The 18,090-nt window shown below is 38.3% G+C and overlaps 1 protein-coding gene across 1 annotated transcript in view; it reads right to left on the bottom strand.

Annotated features, from left to right (window-relative positions):
* Positions 1-18,090, bottom strand: part of LOC121387773 — a 29,465-nt gene that overhangs the window by 560 nt on the left and 10,815 nt on the right. Inside the window, exons 2-8 of the mRNA XM_041518979.1 lie at positions 13,205-14,216; positions 11,015-11,296; positions 8,130-8,198; positions 5,022-5,114; positions 3,467-3,565; positions 1,995-2,294; positions 580-775 (exon numbers count right to left, since the gene is read on the bottom strand). Of these exons, the coding sequence (XP_041374913.1) occupies positions 580-775; positions 1,995-2,294; positions 3,467-3,565; positions 5,022-5,114; positions 8,130-8,198; positions 11,015-11,296; positions 13,205-14,060 (1,895 nt within the window). The 5' untranslated portion in view covers positions 14,061-14,216. The remainder of the gene's footprint in view (positions 1-579; positions 776-1,994; positions 2,295-3,466; positions 3,566-5,021; positions 5,115-8,129; positions 8,199-11,014; positions 11,297-13,204; positions 14,217-18,090) is intronic.

The raw sequence follows: 18,090 nt of genomic DNA, 5'->3' as shown, positions 1-18,090 counted from the left end.
ATTTCCTTTCTGCATAACCCACCATGACGATGTAAATAATGTCCTGAATTTAATGTTCAAACGAAAAATGGGTGACGCAAAACTAGATTTGTGCGAGCGACGCGCGATTGTTCTCGCAAATTTCAGAGGTCTGGGGTTGCAGAAAGTACCAACCCTCTTGATAAATTTATGCGTGTAAATATTCTTATGGACGAGTTAAAAATATATATTAACCACCAGTCCGACTGGTGACCTCCCCCTACCCACCCCCCGTCATTCAGCTTTGTTTTCAGTTTATACTTTGTTACTCGATAATTTAATGGTTTAAAAAACTGATGATGCTTAGGTAATATTCAGACGTTCCAAAATACGTCTATTCCACATTTCATAATGCTAGTAGCAATGCTGTGAAGTCTTTATATTCTAGCAAACCACAGATGTCCTTTCATTTGAAAATTAACTTTTTTTGCAGCAAAATGCATATTCTAAATAATAAAATGTATGTACTTCAAATTTAAATCATCCAAAAACGGCTTTAAAATTGAAAAATATGTTGTAGTGTTTAAAAACTAGGGTCTGTCGCTTTAATTGATAGCTTACTTCTTAGCATATTTGTTCAGCATCTCTGTCAGCTTGGAGATGTACCAGGATCCGTGCGTCTTTGATCTGTACGACACAAACCCTATCACCGTGGCGTATCCGAACAGAAAATCAGCTTCGTTTGGAATTACTTCCGTCGGTGGTGGTGCATCTACGTCGACAAGTTCGTATGCACTGTCTGTCTGTATTTCTTGACCTGTGAAGATCGGACATCATATTTCAGTGTTTGACAGATGTTTGAGAAAGTCACTGGCCCTCACAGAGGCTTGGACTAGTGCTTACATACATTGTACATGTATTATAGTAATACAATAACTGACTGACTGAATGAATGAAATGAATGTTTAACGACACCCCAGGACAAAAATAGGATTCGAACTTAACAACGACACCGACGACAATTGCCGTCGTTGAGATATCAATTGCCGTAGGTTGGGATCATCACTGATGGCAAATAAGTGCCGTCAGTAAAGCTCCTAAATGATGGCAAAATGTTTACACCTGGTGTACATTAGCTACCAGTATATAACATTAGTGCATTTAAAATATGTCGACATACAGCAAAGTAACCTTTCAGTCTTATTTATTTGCTGCAAAAGTCAATTGCCATGGCCAGGCTTTAAATTGACATCGGTGGCCCATTTTACCCAAAGCAATTCTGTTTTCATATTCCTGTGAGAGACAAATTGTTAAGTTCGAGCCCTGCAAATCTACATATCGGCTATTGGGCGTCATATAAAAGGTAAGCTAGTGTATGGAAATGTTTATAGTAATACAAGTAATACAGATGAATGTTTTCACTAGCCCAGACCAAACATTCACTAGCCAGAACCGAGGACCAGTGTATTTTTGTCGAAACCTGCATACTTGGAGAATAACTAACAGGCTATGACTACAGCTGGGCGGTATTGAAATTTGAGATCTGATATCGGTATTGGTATTTTTTACCTCGGTACTGGTATAGTATTCGGTATTGACACAACACCAATAGCAAGCAGTACATGTATTATCGATATACTCTACTTTAAATACATGCCTGAGTTGAGGCTCACCAGCTAATTTTATCAACATAAATTTAAATTCCATACACAAGGCTCTCGTCTGATTTATACCGAACCCATTTTACGTTCATCAGATATATTGTCAGTGCTTTACTAAATGGCGGGAAACATTTTTCAATACCAAAATTTCGGTATTTTGAAATTTGCTTGGTACGGTAAATCAGTATTAACATGATACTGATATCAAACGGTATACACGGTATACCGCCTAGCTCTACCTACGACAGATTACAAATTATCTGTCCCAAGTGGTTGTATGTTGTAAACCCTGGCCCTGAATTGATTAGAAACTGTCAGTAATCAAATTTTTTAAAAACAAAATGTTCACGGAGAAATATTTCGTAAAGTACGTACCATGTTGCTTCTCTCTCCCTTGACAAGCCTGAATGAAAAACAGCTTTGGTTTTCCTGCCAGGGATGGACACGTCTGTGATTTGAACGGACCCGTGAGGTCTGTGATGCTGAGCAGTCGACCATTACTGCCATAGAGCTTTCCTTCTGCTCCGTGAGATAAAATACAACATACGAAACAGTCGAATTCTGAATGGTCTTCCAGAGCGACTTGAGATGCGAGACGAGCCATATCTGTATCAGTCAGGTCCGTGTAACATTTCACGATGAACTGCAGTCTCTGAAATGTGTCTTGTAGTTTTTCTAAAAGCAAAAATGTAGAAAACTTGGATCATTTTCTCTTTTATGAATACTTAGCCTGACCTCAAACAAATGACATTTCCCCCTCCCACCCACCCTTCAGGTATGCAGTAAACTGGTCCGAATATCCCAACAGCCAACCCCAATCTTCCAACTATTCCACATAAAAAGTTAAAGTTTGTTTTCTTTAACGACATCACTAGAGCACATTGATTTATTAATCATCGGCTAATGGATGTCAAACATACGAGAGGAAACTTGATACATTTTTCCATTAATAGCAAGGGATCTTTTATATGCACCATCCCACAGACAGGATAATGCACACAGTGTACCACCTATTCCAGATTAAAAAAACCAAGTCGACTACACCATCAGAAAAACCATGATGGCTTAGACTTTATAAGAGTAAAGAAAAGATGTCCGGACAATATAAGCAAAGAGGAGGGGAAAGAAGGAAGCTTCAGCCATGTGACCAGAACAGGAAGCAGGGAACTCATTGGAAGATAGCGTAGCACATTAGCGCCAAACCGTTCCTAAATCTGTTCTGTATTTCACACTAACACAAATGTCAAAAATTATCATGTTCAATTTTAGAATTCCAAGTGTATAATTATTTAATCAAAATAAAATACTATGAAATAACAATCATACTCTTTCTTCTGGAAATCTGAATCCACGGAATAGGGGGAATCACCATTCTGTGGTTATTATTCCCCCCCCCCCCCCCCCCCCCCCCCCCGGTAATTTGCTGAATGCGGGAATCCTCAATTTTTCATATATTAAATTTAATTGTTGAACATTACATACAACCTCACTTGATCATTTCTGTGACAGCCCAAGTCTTGATAATGGACTACACATATATGTAGTACCAATTCATTCATTTCAACTTATTTTCGTGCTTACATCCAATTAAGGTTCAACCAAGCTGTCCTGGGCACACACCTCAGCTATCTGGGATGTCTGTCCAAGACAGTGGGTTAGTTGTTAGTTGGTTTGTGGTTAGTGAGAGAAAAGAGGGTGTAGTTGCCTTACACCTATCCACTGAGCCCGTAAGAACTCACTCTGGGCTGGAACGGGTACCGGGCTGTGAACCCTGTACCTACCAGCCTGTAGTCCGATGGCTTAACCACTGCACTACCGAGGCTGGTTGTAGTAATAAAATAACATACTTGCATCAACATCAGTTCCCTCCCTTGAAGGCATCGCCTTTGAATGCGAGTCATTTGGATCCTGATAAAAATCTCTGTTGTTAATTATTAAACATATTCCTGAAATCAAGAAAATACCACAAATATATCACATAACTAAAAATATCTCTTAATTATTACACAAAGAAAATTTGAACACTCATTAAAGGGACAGACCCTAGTTTCAGCCCATGAAAATTAACACTAAGTTTAGTTAATCTACAAACCTGTAACACACTTGGATAAAGTTACAATTGAGTAAAACATGAGTCTACGACTTTGAAATGGTGAAATATCATCTAAAAATAGACTAAAACTTGACATATGGTTAAGGACCACACAGATATTGAGAGAGCAAACCCGCTGTCACCACTTCAATGGCTACTCTTTTCAATTCGCAGCAAGGGATCTTTATATGCACCATTCCCACAGACAGGATAGCACATACCACAAAACCACTAGAGCACACTGATTGATTAATCATCTGCTATTGAATATCCAACATTTAGTAATTCTGATACAGAGTCTTGAGAGGAAACCCACCACATTTTTCCTTTAGCAGCAAGGAATCTTTCGTTCTTTTCTTAAGTCATGACGTAGTTCCACTTTTTAAAATTCTACTGTTAAAACACAGACTTAGCTATCCAAGATTTCACTAAATATCCAATCAGATTTGTTGTTACAAATATCCTTAATTAAAATATTTTAACTCCAATGCTGAAGATCTCATTCAGAATTCAATACATTGTGACGGGGGTGGGGGTGGGGAAGGGGTTGGTGGTTGTGAGGTATCATAACAATGTTATGCCTAGCGAGTCTGCAGACGTTTCTTGCATTGAAACTAGGTTTAAACAGGGGTGGGAAATCCTAGGTTAAAATCTGTGCCATCTGACACATTTTGGAGGAAAGGATGATTAAAATTTGAGGAAATGCAATGTTCCATGAGTGGAAAACAGCGGATCCGAGGAGAATTCACACTCCAGGCTCCATATTCATAAACGTACTTAAGTCAATGTATGATACTTATCTATGTACTTTAAGTATGTATTTAGGTATCATACATTGACTTAAGTACGTTTATGAATACGGAACCTGTTTAAATAGTTTTACGTTCACCACCCCCACCGTGGCTTTTGCAGGTGTCTGAAAATTGCGAGAATGGTTATTTTGTTCACGCATTACTCTTTGTGTTTACTCAAATGTTTTTTTCATAACCTATTTTTTGTTCATGCAAAATTTGGAGCACCATTTACTTAGATATAAAAGGTTTTTGGAAAAAAGAAATGGGTTACCTGGATTTATTTCTGAGTAACTGATAAATGGGTCACCAGGGTTCACGCAAGGGCGCGATGTGGGTGAAATAATTGCCCGTTTGTACTAAACTAGTGAGGCAGATTTTTTTTTCAATTTTCAGAAGCCTGCTTTGCTTTTGTTTCTGCGGACATTAAAACCTTTTCTTTTTTTAAACTTAATTTGAGGGTTGTGAGTAAATTATTCCCAAACATCGATGGGTGATCAAATGTAGAAGAGCTGTTACCTCTAGGCACGGCATCCATCTTGTAATATGGGACGGGTTCGGGATCGACATCGATTCTGTCCAACTGCTGAGCCATCTGAACAACTTGAGCATCTGAAAGAAGGAAGGAAATGTTTTATTTAACGACGCACTCAACACATTTTATTTATGATTATATGGCATGAGACATATGGTTAAGGACCACACATATATAGAGGGGTGAAACCCACTGTCACCACTTCATGGGTACTCTTTTTGATTAGTAGCAAGGGATCTTTTATATGCACCATCCCACAGACAAGATAGTACATACCACAGCCTTTGCTACACCAGTCGTGGACCAGTGGCTGGAACGAGAAATAGCCTGATGATGCCACCGACGGGGATTGATCCTAAACTGACCGCGCATCAGGCAAGCGCTTTACCACTTATTCCTTGAGCATCTGAAGATTAACAACCAACAGAAGGCTGAGCTGGACAGTATACTGTATATACCATTTGGTAACAGTATCATGTTAATACCAATTTACCGTACCGAGCAAATCTCAAAATATTGGAATTTTGGTATTGAAAAATATTCGTTATTAAGTAAAATACGATAAAAATATTTCCGACTACATTACTCAAATGCAAACTGACTGACAAGAAGAGTATGTGGGCATCATATTCCCAATAAAAAGAGGAAATTTAACACAGAAAATTCAGCATGTCAAATTTTCACATGAACAATATTGGATTATGACATAATATCAACATTATGGAAGCATGCGTTTAGAACCAGGTACACTCCCAAAATCCTGCTTGATATCGGCATAGGTATTAGTTTTTTGTCCAAAAAAAAAAGAAAAAAAGAATCTTGCACCGAGGTATATTACCCGGAAACTAGCAATGGGCCCTAGGGAACGTGAGATGTTAATACCTCCCAGCTCTAACAGAAAGAATGTTTGTTTAATTAGGGCTTCTACATTGACCCACTCCCATAGCTAGTGATATTCAATGTTGGGATAGTCAATAACTACTATTGCCATGCCTGACAGGGCTTCTACATTGACCCACTCCCATAGTTAGTGATATTTTTGGGATTTTTATTGCCATGGGTTAGGATTTTTTTTTTTTTGGGGGGGGGGGGGGGGGGGGGGGGGGGGGGGGGTTGTCAATGTTGCAGTCAAGTCTATTTTGTAAATATGAATATCCTGTCCCCACCCCAACCCCCAATGTTAGTGTTTTTAAGCACTATCTCCATCTTTAGGTGACATATCCGATTATTACTATTATTTAGTAAAATTGTATTAAGTAAAGTAGGGCTAGTGAATTTTTAATCGTGGCTCATACATTTTTTAGATCACTGATCCCATGGCTAGTGAATTTAAAAACAATTCTAGAAGCCCAGAGTTTAAACATGGTTTAATTTGTTGCTATTAGGCGCAAAACAGGGTAATTGTGACACTGGGGACTGGGTGAAATTTTAAGACCGAATTTTAATTGTGTAGATATGAGTAGAACATGTCTGTAACTCTTGTCTATAGTGATGTATAGTGAGAACTAGTGTTGGGAACTGGTTCAAAATTTAAGATGATCAAAGTTAAGACTTAATGGGGGTTTTCAAACCACGGAAAACAAACAGAATTCACATTGTAAATTTTTTTTATGAATTTCAGTAAACAACAATAGTGACAACATATACAAATATATATATATATTTTTTTTTTTTTTTTTGATTTAACGACACACTCAACACATTTTATTTATGGTTATATGGCGTCAGACATATGGTTAAGGAACACACAGATATTGAGAGAGGAAACCCGCTGTCGCCACTTTATGAGCTACTCTTTTCGATTAGCAGCAAAGGATCTTTTATATGCACCATCCCACAGACAGGATAGTACATACCACGGCCTTTGATATACCAGTTGTGGTGCACTGGCTGGAACGAGAAATAGCCCAATGGGCCCACCGATGGGGATCGATCCCAAACCGACCACGCATCAAGCGAGCGCTTTATCACTGGGCTAACCCCGGCCCCACATATACAAATAAGAATACAGCAAAAATTATATACCCATATGGTTAAAAATATCTTGGTGCATATCAAAGTGATACGTCCCACTAGAACGCCAAGTGGGACGTAACACTTTTGACGTCACACGATGATGTCATCAATTGGCACACAACCTTACAGGAACGTCAACGAAACGAGATGAGTGAAATAAATTAAGATCGATTATGGGTAATAAATAGGATATTAAACTCGCTACCATTTCATATCATGTCTATGTCCCGCGTGAAATAATTTTCACAACAGTGCTATCGGTGATATATTTATATCTCAACGACGGCAATTGCCATTGGTGCTGTCGTTAAGTTCAAGCCCTGTATTTATATGATTTAGAATGTTCCATTTAGATAATCAATTCCCAAAATACAGGTCCGTGAAATTTTAATTCCCAGACTGCAGGACTGATTCCCAAAACATATGAATCAGAGGACCACACAGGTAGCACGTGTTAAGGGTCAATTCCCAAAACACAGGACTATTTCCTGTAAATTAGAGGACTGCAATGTCTTAAAGTAGCATTCTCATTGTGCGATTATAGTCGCACCGACTTGTCACATGCGATTTGTCATAACGACTCGAATCGTGTGTGTGGGAAGACGTAATGTCATGAGATTTGATCACGTCAAACAAAGCTCATCAGTTTAAAAATATTTTATGCGGGAAATGTAAGTGCATACAACTTTCCACTGAAATAAAGAAAACATGAATGTAGACAATTTACTGATGGCATTATGTAACAAAACAATTATTGACCACATCTGGACAATAATAGGTTTTATGGACCCATGAAATCCAGACATTTTGACATATGTTTATACATGTAAGCAAATGAAAAAACCCGGAAGTGACAAAACTAAACGGTTATACTTTAATGTGATTTGATTGGTTGAAAGCTTACAATTTGTTATGAGAAACAGAACATGTTCTAATCGGTACGATTCCGGCACGACTTGTCGTATAAGACTAAAGTCGTTCCGATTTAGATGTTCTCACAGTACGGTTCAACAAGTCGGTACAACTAATCACGTAATGAGAACGCCCCTTCACTAAAGACCCGAGATTAAAATTACCTTGTCTTGCAGAGGCCTGCGAAGTCTGTTCCGTATTTAATCGATTCTGACGCATACTGATGTCAAGACCTGAAATAAAAATAAACATTTTCCTAATTAATGAAATAAAGAGTTCTAACAAAGAAATAAGAGATCTATCAAAAGTAAAGTTTGTTTTATTTAAAGGGACATTCCTCAGTTTGCTGCAATGTTTAAGATGTTATCGACTAAGAGACGTTTTAACGATTGCAATTAAATATTAAATATATTTTTCTGCATAAAATATTAGTGGCTGGATATTAAACATATTTCTGATCGTTCTAATATTTGTATTGGGTTAAATTTCGTTTTTTGGTTTTTTCGTACGTACGAAATTATTTGAAGACGAAATCCAGTTTGGGCTTCTTACAAATATTAAGATGAGCAGAAACACATTGAATATACAGACACTGATATTCTATACAAGAAAATATATTTAACATGTAAGTTTAATCGTAGAAATATTTTATTAGTCGAAAACATCTTACAATGCAACAAACTCTGGAATGTCCCTTTAAGAGAAACATCTTACAATGCAGCAAACTATGGAATGTCCCTTTAAAAGAAACATCTTACAATGCAGAAAACTCTGGAATGTCCCTTTAAGAGAAACATCTTACAATGCAGCAAACTTTTCTTCGGCAGGTTAGTCTATTTTGTAAATAAGAATATCTATCTCCCCACCCCAAACCCCCAATGTTAATTTTTTCAAGCTCTATCTCCCTGTTTAGGGAAGAAAAGTGGTTTTTTCCTAGGGACAAAAAACATTTCTTTCCCTAGATATGTTTTTGACATCACAAACAGTGCTTCACTATAGGCAGTTAATTGTGTGTAAGAATAGTTTCCATGGTGGAAGTCATATCAACAAGTAACTTACATCACAGCTACGACACACATGTCTGCCTCTTGTTCTCAATTTGCAAACTTATTTTCAACAACAGTATCGTTGGAAAATCTTCCATAAAATGATAAATATTGAAAATGGGTAATAAATAGAACACCCAAATCACTACTTGTCAATACCGTTTATCTTGCACTCATGAATTGATGTTGTTCTTCCCTCACCAAAGGCTTGGGAAGGCCAACATCAATTCACTTGTGCAAGATAAACGGTTGAGTATTCTCTAGATATTCTTGCGCAAAATAAACTTGTTCAATAAGTAGGAAGTGAAAACAACGTATGTGTACTTTTATATATATGTACAGGGCTTCTAGAACTGTTTTTAAATCCACTAGCCAGGGGATTAGTGATTTAAAACATTTACTAGCCACGATTAAAAATTCACTAGCCCTACTTTACTTTAGATTAATACAATTTTACTAAATAATAGTAATAATCGGATCTGTCATCTAAAGACTAACAATGGGAGTTGGGGTGGGGGCAGGGGCAGGATATTAATATTTACAAAATAGACTTAAACTGCAACATTTGACCAAAGAAAATTCACTAGCCACCAGGCATGGCAATAGTGGCTATTTACTAGACCAAGATTGAATATCACTAGCCATGGGAGTGGGTCTACCATAATCTAGATATCCTGTCGGGCATGGCAATAGTAGTTACTTACTAGCCCAACACTGAATATCACTAGCCATGGGAGTGGGGCTACCATAATCTAGAAGCCCTGTCTGGCATGGCAATAGCAGTTACTTACTAGCCCAACACTGAATATCACTAGCCATGGGAGTGGGGCTACCATTATGTAGAAGCCCTGTCGGGCATGGCAATAGTAGTTACTTACTAGCCCAACACTGAATATCACTAGCCATGGGAGTGGGGCTACCATTATCTAGAAGCCCTGTCGGGCATGGCAATAGTAGTTACTTACTAGCCCAACACTGAATATCACTAGCCATGGGAGTGGGGCTACCATTATCTAGAAGCCTTATCGGGCATGGCAATATTAGTTATTTACTAGCCCAACATTGAATATCACTAGTCATGGGAGTGGGGCTACCATTATCTAGAAGCCCTGTCGGGCATGGCAATAGTAATTTACTAGCCCAACATTGAATATCACTAGCCATGGGAGTGGGGCTACCATTATCTAGAAGCCCTGTCGGGCATGGCAATAGCAGTTACTTACTAGCCCAACACTGAATATCACCAGCCATGGGAGTGGGGCTACCATAATCTAGAAGCCCTGTTGGGCATGGCAATAGCAATTACTCACTAGCCCAACATTGAATATCACTAGCCATGGGAGTGGAGCTACCATAATCTAGAAGCCCTGTCGGGCATGGCAATAGCAGTTACTTACTAGCCCAACATTGAATATCACCAGCCATGGGAGTGGGGCTACCATAATCTAGAAGCCCTGTCGGGCATGGCAATAGCAGTTACTTACTAGCCCAACACTGAATATCACCAGCCATGGGAGTGGGGCTACCATAATCTAGAAGCCCTGTCGGGCATGGCAATAGCAGTTATTTACTAGCCCAACATTGAATATCACTAGCCATGGGAGTGGGGCTACCATTATCTAGAAGCCCTGTCGGGCATGGCAATAGTGGTTATTTACTAGCCCAACACTGAATATCACTAGCCATGGGAGTGGGGCTACCATTATCTAGAAGCCCTGTCGGGCATGGCAATAGTAGTTATTTACTAGCCCAACATAGAATATCACTAGCCATGGGAGTGGGGCTACCATTATCTAGAAGCCCTGTCGGGCATGGCAATAGTAGTTATTTACTAGCCCAACATTGAATATCACTAGCCATGGGAGTGGGGCTACCATTATCTAGAAGCCCTGTCGGGCATGGCAATAGTAGTTATTTACTAGCCCAACATTGAATATCACTAGCCATGGGAGTGGGGCTACCATAATCTAGACGCCCTGTATGTATCATGTTAGTCAACATACCTGGCTGAGACAGGCCAAACATCTCTTCCAAACGATCTGCCACAATTGTCATCTCGACGCTCCTCATGGCTTCCGCAAGCCTCACAACGGTCGGGTTTCTACCCAGCTGGTTGTCTAGCAACCACTCCTTGATCATGCTGAAATTCCTCTCGGTCGGTCTTGCAAAACGCCGGCTAAGGCTCTGAAGTTTCGCCAAGTTAAAGCCCAACTCAAAGCCAAGGGCAGTAAACTGTTGGTTCGACATGTGCATGGCAATATCCTGAATTATCGGGTCTGGAATAACTGTAAAAAAAAAGAAAAATAATTATATTTAAATAAAATAAAGATACATGTGACGAAAAAATCTGTTTTGTTCAACGACACCACTAAAGCACATTGATTTCATCGGCTATTGGATGTCAAACATTTGGTAATTTTAACATATAGTCTTAGAGAGGAAACCCGCTACATTTTTCCATTAGTCGCAAGGGATCTTATATATGCACCATCCCACAGACAGGATGGCACGTACAGCAGCTTTTCATATACATGTACCAGTTGTGGTGCACTGGCTGGAGCGAGAAATAGCCTGATGGGCCCACTGACTGGAATCGATCTTAGACGGACTGCGCATCAAGGCATCAGGCGCTTTACCACTGTGATCCCGCCCCATAAATTCAATGTGTGAACAAAATATGGGTTACAGCACAAACTATATTTAAGCGAGTGACGCGCAAATGAAACAATTTTCGGAGGCTTGTACATGTAACATGCCCATGATAAACTTATTCGGTGTCACTGATAGTTGCAGCCATAGATGGTCATCTCAATGCATGTTTAAAAAAAATTGAATTAAATAAAATAATTCAAATAAACGTTTTTTTTCATTTCAACTTATTTTCGTGCTTATATCAGGGGACAATATTTCAAAATCTTAGGTAACTGGAAATCAGTTCATGTTCAGTTACATGAATACAGTTCTCGTAAACAATGAGTTTAGCCTACTGAATCCTAATACATTTGAACTATGGTTCTAGGCTACATTGGTGGTTCAAATATACACATGTATTTAAAAACAAACTGATTTTCACTTTCATTACTGATACATGGTACTTTAAATTTTAGAATGTATTTGTTACCATGTAACCGTTTGACGGTTCTCGTGATTTTAAAGTTGTGTAACCGACTCACTACGGTTCTCGTGAAATATTGTGCCATTATATCCAGTTATGGTTCAAGCACGCTGTCCTGGGCACACACCTCAGCTATCTGCGCTGTCTGTCCAGGACAGTGGGTTAGTTGTTAGTCGTTAATGGTTAGTGAGAGAGAAGAGGGTGTAGTAGTCTTACATCTACCCATCAAGTCGTTAAAACTCACCCTGCATGAGAGCCGGTACCGGGCTGTGAACCCTGTACCTACCAGCCTTATGTCTGATGGGTTAATCACGACACCACCGAGGCAGAGGATATATATTTTCTTTTTTAATTTCATGCATTGTAATAAACATCCATACCTGGACATGTGTAACTATAAATCAAGTTTCATTAATAAACGTAATAGCACTGTTACATTTTTCTACCTGTACTATTTCTATGTACATACCTTTCCTTTCTGTAGCCCACTGTTATGTTAATCATCTACTATTATGTTTTATTATTGTTAGTTATTAATTGTACTTCGTCTGTCATCGTCAGTTTGTAACTATAAATCAAGTTTCATTAATAAACTTTTATTATTGTTAGTTATTAATTGTATCGTGCTGGGGTGTCGTTAAATATTCATTCATTCATTATTAATTGTACTTCGTCTGTCATCTTGTCAGTTTGTTTGTAAAAAAATGTAGGGAAAGGTCCTAATATAGGCTTGTAGCATGTCGACCAATCCCACCAGTAAATGGAATAAAATATTGTTTAAACTACATAAAGTTTCATTGATGTGGGACAAAAAAGAATATAAGTTAATGCAGTTAAGTCTTTGCCTAAAATTAGAAGATAACATTTCTGCAACATTATAAGCCAAGATATGAAAATAATATGAGACAAAATATCTGAAATATTTGTGTGGAGCATTTTAAAAAGTAAGGGATCTAAAAAAAAAATAGTTAAAAACTTGATACTGAATCAGCTAAAAATTAAAATCAGTTGGGGAAAAAAACAAATTCCCGCAAACAAAAGTCCGATTTAATTTAACAAAAAAGAACTAATCTGTTACCTTGTTCTGGCATCTGCTCGTGATACGGCTGTAACCTTGACCCTGGATCGAGCACAGCTTGACCTGTGTGGGAAAGTGCTGGTGGTTTGGAAAACTCCACTTGTAGTCCTGTCACAGGGGCTGGTCTAGCAGGAGGACCAGGTTTGTTCGACAGTCCTGTCACAGGGGCTTGGCTTGCAGGAGGATTAAACTTAGCACTTTGGTATGCCGGTTTTGTGCCACCAACATAATTCCCGGGAGCTCCAGTTGGGAAGTTATTGGAATAATTAGTTCCTTTGTAATCGGTGACGACCTGTGAAAGGTCGCACCTGCCTATGTGATGCAGACTGTCCTCCAACAGATCGACATTATCAGGACTCAGCTTCTTTGATTGTTCCAAAAAAGTAAAAAGGTCCATCGCTGTCGCTATTTTCTCTCTCTTGGATCTGGGAATATCGGTCGAGCAGAACAGCAATTTGTGAAGGTCATCAACGCCAATGTCATCGGCCAGTCTCAGAAGTAAAAGTCTGTAGAGAGAAAAATGAGAACCAGAATTTGCCAGATGCTCATCGAGGTCTTTCTCGTCGACTTTTAACATGTCAAGAAGATCAAGTCTCAGTATTCTTTTCAACATCTCAGCCAAAACCCATTTGTTCTGTTCACTCAGTCGACCACTCCTTTCTAGGTAATCGAACAATTCGTGACCAGTGTTTATGGTTTCCAGTTTTTTGCTCGGAGCCAAATCCTGAATGAGGAACTTGAGTGTGTTGATATCGTCCACATGTAGGTCATCATCGATCGACAGCAAGTCTGCTCTGAAATCCGCACCACCTTCATCCTCAGCATCCATTTGCATCCCTCGACTCATCATGCTCATCTTTTTTGATTTAACTCACGACACTTGATGCAAGCAAAATATACTAAACGTGTACACGTAGTTTAATTCACCAAGAGCAAAACACATACAACTCAAATCACTTGATGTGTATCTCAGAAACTATTATGACGTCTTTAATGGAGCACATGAATCAACCTGCAAACATAAAAGAAAAATAATTTAAAACAAGAACTCTGCAAAATTAAATGCCGTTGCCTAACAACATCTTCCACCTGCAAATAACATATTTAAAAGAAAAACAATTTTAAAATAAGAACTCTGCAAAAAATTAAATGACGTTGCCTAACAACATCTGCGTTCACATTTACACTTTAAACTAGTTTAACTAAACCTGTTTAAAATTTAAGTGGGACCACAATCTTTTCACTATATACCGGAATAGCTAAACCGGCATAGCTAAAACACTTTGGTATGTGGTTTAGTTAAACTGGTATAACTAAAACAATTTAAAAAGTAAGTGGGACCACAATCTTTTCACTATATACCGGAATAGCTAAACTGGCATAGCTAAAACACTTTGGTATGTGGTTTAGTTAAACTGGTATAACTAAAACAATTTAAAATGTAAGTGCGAACAAACACTGTTTTATATGGCCATTTCACAGGAAGTGGTCTATATATACAAACATGACAAAATATCTTATATAGTTAATAATATTGGTATTTTTAGGAAGTAAACTTTCTTAAAAAGGCATATTTTAGATGCACAAAAGACAGCCTTTGCGACTTTAGGCATGAAAAGAAAGGTGTAATTTGTCAGTAATAAATATGCCAATTTTCACTAATTTTAATAAACAAAAATTCCTAAAAAAAATTTATTCAAACTATTTTTTTATTTTTTATTTTATAGAACAGAAAAATATACTTTTGTTGATTAATCATTGTTGGTAAAATTGTAACATGATGATGCATACATGTAACTGCTGTACTTTTGAGACCAGTCTAAAATATGTAACTTATGCGACACAAATGGTACCAATTATTATTTCAATTTTTTTTTTTTTTTTTTTTACTAAGGTACAAAATTTAATGCAGTCATTAATTTTCTTAAATAAGTTAATTGTGGTGAAGTGCACACTAGAAAATTACTCACATAATATATCAACTTTTGTAGAAATTGAAAGAACAAATGTGTAACTTATGTGACGTCACGTAATTTACAGTTACTCAAAGTTCAAAATTCATTTGTGCATGGTGTCAGTACAGCTTCAATTAAATATCAGTTTATTTAGTAAAACTTATTGATTTTTTGTTTTGTAATCTGACCAGCAACTTGACCTGAACTATGAATATGGTAACAGTAACTAATGTGATGTTACATATTTCTTATTTCGATGCCTACAAAATTAAGCCAACATATTTTGAGAATAATTTTCTTCTGTGCACCTCACCACAATGAAATAATTAAAACATATTATGTGGCCCTTGCAATTCAAAAAATTACATTAAAAAACAAATTTATGCCAAGGTAAAACCAGATTGCTTGAGTGAAAATACACTTTGCTGAAGCATAAATCGGTCTTTTAAAGCTTGTGACACATATACATCATAAACAGTCTGATTATTGCATCCGTTTGTCATCCATAAAACACATCCGATAACAGATGATTTTGAACCATTTTGAACACATATATATGTATGTAATGCTTATTTGGTGAGGCAGGACATAGTCCAGTGGTAAAGTGCTTGCCTGATACACGGTCGGTCTGGGATTGATCCCCGTCGGTGGGCCCCATTGGTTTATTTCTTGTTCCAACCAGTGCACCACGACTGGTATATCAAAGCCTGTTGTATGTGCTATCCTGTCTATGGGATGGTGCAAATAAAAGATCCCTTGCTACTAATGGAAAAATGTAGCAGGTTTCCTCTCTAAGACTATACGTAAAAAAATTACCAAATGTTTGACATCCAATAGCTAATGATTAATAAATCAATGTGCTCTAGTGTTATCGTTAAACAAAACAAACTTTGGCTTCTTGGTTGGATCCGATTGTCACATGTTTCTGAGTGTTTGAAAATATCCGTTTCTGCACCGTTAACAGAACAAGGATCCCTAAACCGCATTATTCAGTGGCCTGAAAACATATTCCCAAGTATGATTTACAAATTTAAATTTTTTCCAAATCCAATCAGACATGGAACCCTGGCAAAAAGTCAAGGATAAATCCCCGAATTGTCTATTGGACAAATTAAAAAAAATTCTTATATCTATCACTATACTCGATCTAAAATACAATATTTTTCCTAAATCTGATGCCACAAACCTTTAGTTTCATTATTCTCGAGACAGACTATGGTATTAAACCTACATACTGTTATAAACTAGTACCAACGCCAGACAAAGAAACCCGACGTCCCTATATGTCAAATGAAGCCGAACTGAATTTTCTTGTGGTGACATAAAGGAAAGTGTGTGGACAGTAGCTCGAATAACCTCTAGCCCTCCCCTTATTGATATGTTGTAGTGGAGGGCTAGAGAGGACTGTGTGTATTAGCTCGAGTCACCTCTAGCCCTCCCCTTATTTATATGTTGTACTGGAGGGCTAGAGAGGACTGTGTGTATTAGCTCGAGTCACCTCTAGCCCTCCCCTTATTGCTACATGTATGTTGTACTGGAGGGCTAGAGAGGACTGTGTGTATTAGCTCGAATAACCTCTAGCCCTCCCCTTGTTGATATGTTGTAGTGGAGGGCTAGAGAGGACTGTGTGTATTAGCTCGAATCACCTCTAGCCCTCCCCTTGTTTATATGTTGTAGTGGAGGGCTAGAGAGGACTGTGTGTATTAGCTCGAATCACCTCTAGCCCTCCCCTTGTTGATATGTTGTAGTGGAGGGCTAGAGAGGACTGTGTGTATTAGCTCGGGTTACCTCTATCCCTTCCCTTGTTGATATGTTGTAGTGGAGGGCTAGAGAGGATTGTGTGTATTAGCTCGAATCACCTCTAGCCATCCCTTATTTATATGTTGTAGTGGAGGGCTAGAGAGGACTGTGTGTATTAGCTCGGGTTACCTCTATCCCTTACCTTGTTTATATGTTGTAGTGGAGGGCTAGAGAGGACTGTGTGTATTAGCTCGAATCACCTCTAGCCCTCCCCTTGTTTATATGTTGTAGTGGAGGGCTAGAGAGGACTGTGTGTATTAGCTCGAATCACCTCTATCCCTTCCCTTGTTGATATGTTGTAGTGGAGGGCTAGAGAGGACTGTGTGTATTAGCTCGGGTTACCTCTAGCCCTTCCCTTGTTGATATGTTGTAGTGGAGGGCTAGAGAGGATTGTGTGTATTAGCTCGAATCACCTCTAGCCCTCCCCTTGTTGATATGTTGTAGTGGAGGGCTAGAGAGGACTGTGTGTATTAGCTCGGGTTACCTCTATCCCTTCCCTTGTTGATATGTTGTAGTGGTGGGCTAGAGCGGACCGTGTGTAATACTTCAGCAATCGTCGACATATTTTCCTAAATCTGATGGCAGAGAGCTTTAGTTTGATTATTCTCGTGTCCAGTCATTACACTGAAGGGACTGTCCTGAATTTGCAGCCATTGTAAGATGCTTGCGATAACAGAGCCTTGTTGGCGACTACTATTTCTTACTAAATACATTTTCTTGTTTAGAATACCAGTGTCTGTATATCAAATGTGTTTACGGTCGTATACAGTTTTTACTTAATTCATGATACATATATTTTTTCATACGTACAAAATTATTGGGAGGTAAAATCTGGTTTAGGCTACCACAAGCATTAGGACAACAACAAAAACCTTGTGAATACGGACACTGATATTTTAAATAAGAAAATGTATTTAATTTGTATGTTACATCATCGAAAAGGCTCTATTGGTAGGAAACATTTTACAATGGTTGTAAACTCAGGACTGTCCCATTAAATTTACATATTGTTATAAACTAGTACCAACACTACAGGAAGACACCCGACGCCCAGGGCTCACCCTGTACATTCCAAATAAGCCAATTGCTAATTTGTATACAAAGTGGCTACAACATTTAGTTTTTGGCTAA

This window comes from Gigantopelta aegis, chromosome 13, assembly GCF_016097555.1.
Source record: "Gigantopelta aegis isolate Gae_Host chromosome 13, Gae_host_genome, whole genome shotgun sequence".
In the NCBI taxonomy this organism is placed as follows: Eukaryota; Metazoa; Mollusca; class Gastropoda; order Neomphalida; family Peltospiridae; genus Gigantopelta; species Gigantopelta aegis.
The sequence above is the reverse complement of the archived record's forward strand: the minus strand, read 5'-3'. Positions and strand labels throughout refer to the sequence as shown.